The 2,073-nt window shown below is 39.7% G+C and overlaps 1 protein-coding gene across 1 annotated transcript in view; it reads left to right on the top strand.

Moving 5' to 3' along the window:
- Window positions 1–1,997, top strand: part of LOC101849521 (mucin-12) — a 6,947-nt gene extending 4,950 nt beyond the window's left edge. Inside the window, exon 3 of the mRNA XM_005113330.3 lies at window positions 1,594–1,997. Within this exon, the coding sequence (XP_005113387.1) occupies window positions 1,594–1,922 (329 nt within the window). The 3' untranslated portion in view covers window positions 1,923–1,997. The remainder of the gene's footprint in view (window positions 1–1,593) is intronic.
- Window positions 1,998–2,073: the final 76 nt, after the last annotated feature.

Below are 2,073 nucleotides of genomic sequence, written 5' to 3'. Positions count from 1 at the left end.
GGGGAGAGTCGTGATGGTGATGATGATGATGATGATGATGATGATGGTGATGATGACCACTGCTCAGATCTCGGCCAGTTACTCTTTTGTTCGTTTTCCTTTTCGTCTATTTAATTGTTCCGTCTATCATTCCATCATTATGATACTTCTGGAAGGAGTTTGTGTGTTCAGACTAACCTGTCAGAAGTCATGAACTGTGGCAGAATACGTGAAGGGCTTCAGTTCAAACCCCACTCTGTCCAAAGTCTGTTGGCAAGGGGATACAGAACAGCCTGTTTCAGTTGACCCTGCACGCGAAACGTATTTCAATGTTTCGTTTGGAATTCAGTGAGTTTTGCTTTGTAGCCCTTCAATATACTTGCATTATGTATACATATTAATGTATACATTTAAATATATTATACATGTATATACATTATAATATAATGTATGTATGTGTTTAGTATATAGAATATAATAATATATTATAGCATATTGTATAATTTTACAAATGGAACTTGTCTAATGGCGACTGGTCAACTCTTGACCCTTTGTCCCGACTCTACATTCCACGACTGTGTGATTGCCTTGATGTGATTTGAAAGAAAGACGTAACTCTATTTATGATAAATTAATATTAATATTATTATTCTGACTGTGAAGAGCAATTAAGGTTTTCATCCCCTCCTTTACCTGTGTATATTTTTATGCTACCTCCTCTTTCTAGTTGCTGTGAAGTGTGAAGTGTGAAGTGTGATATTTCAGAGGGTTTACCGTGAATATTTCTTCGAATTAATCATTTCTTTCTGCGTGTAAATACGGCTTTTATTTAATGAGGCTGGAGTCTGGTGTTGTGTGTAGTGGTGGTAGTGGCGGCCTGGCTCTCTGCCGTTGTGTTTGATAGAGGGGAGTTCGATTCGTGTGTTGGGAGATATTATATCAAGTTGGAGTATCTTCTTTTATTTTAATTAATTTTTTTTCTTAGATTGCAGTATCTCTCAACGCAGTATCTTGCACAGCAGTATCTATCTCAAGTGGGGAGATACTGTATCAGGTAGAAGTATCTTTAATTTTTTTCTAGAATACAGTGTCTCTCTCAGTAGTATTTCTCTCAAGTGGGGAGATACTGTATCAAGTAGGAGTATCTTTAATTCTTTTTTCTAGAATACAGTGTCTCTCACAGTAGTATCTCTCTCTAGTGGGGAGATACAGTATCTAGTAGGAGTATCTACTCCCCCATGTGGCAAGATACTGTATTAAGTACTAAGTGCTACTTTTTTTTCTCTACAATGTATTTATTATGTAGTTCCCCACACTACATGGGCGTATGTTTTTGGATAACCGTACTGTTTGGTTCTTTTCGACGTCTGTGTTTTTGGGTTACTATTTCATTTCTTTTTGGTGTCTCTAGCTTTCTGGTTTTTCAATTACTGTTGTTGTTGTTGTTATTTTGGGTTTTTTCGTGTGTGTGTGGTGGGGGTGGGGGGGGGGGGGGGGAGTAAAACATAAAACATCTGCAAAATTATCTACAGTAATAATTATTCCCCATTATCAGTACGTTGAAAAATGTTTTGGTTTAATTTTTGTTTTTTTGTTTTTTGTTTTTTCTACCAGACCATTGTGACGAGCACGATGGGCCGTCTCCGACATTCGGCTCCGCCCACTCCCAGTCCATTCCCAGACCGGAATCCACCGAGGCCAAAAGAGAAACTTGCGCATGCGCGACCATAGAGCGGAACTTCCTGCAGATGGCGGAGGGTGCCTACAAGAACATTCGTCGGATGGATTCCACCGTGGCCGATTTCGATCGGTTTCGACAAGAGCTGGCGCAGACGAATACGATACTGAGGGAATCGTTCGCGATAATCGAGAACTTTAAGAGCATCTGCGAGCATAAAGGGGTATCGAGTATGTCTAGTGATAATGTTCATCAGTTTGGCTGAAGAAAAGATCGGGTTATTTTTGTTGTTGTCTGTTTTTTTTCGGCGTTTTTTGAGGTTTTATTGGGAAATTTTGGGGTTTAGATAATTGTCAGAGTTAGTACGATGGGTGGTTTAGGGGGGGGGGGGGTGAACTTTGGGGCTCACCTGAAGG

The sequence above is a fragment of the Aplysia californica genome, unplaced genomic scaffold (genome assembly GCF_000002075.1).
Source record: "Aplysia californica isolate F4 #8 unplaced genomic scaffold, AplCal3.0 scaffold01983, whole genome shotgun sequence".
In the NCBI taxonomy this organism is placed as follows: Eukaryota; Metazoa; Mollusca; class Gastropoda; order Aplysiida; family Aplysiidae; genus Aplysia; species Aplysia californica.
This window is presented reverse-complemented; position numbering and strand designations above follow the sequence as displayed.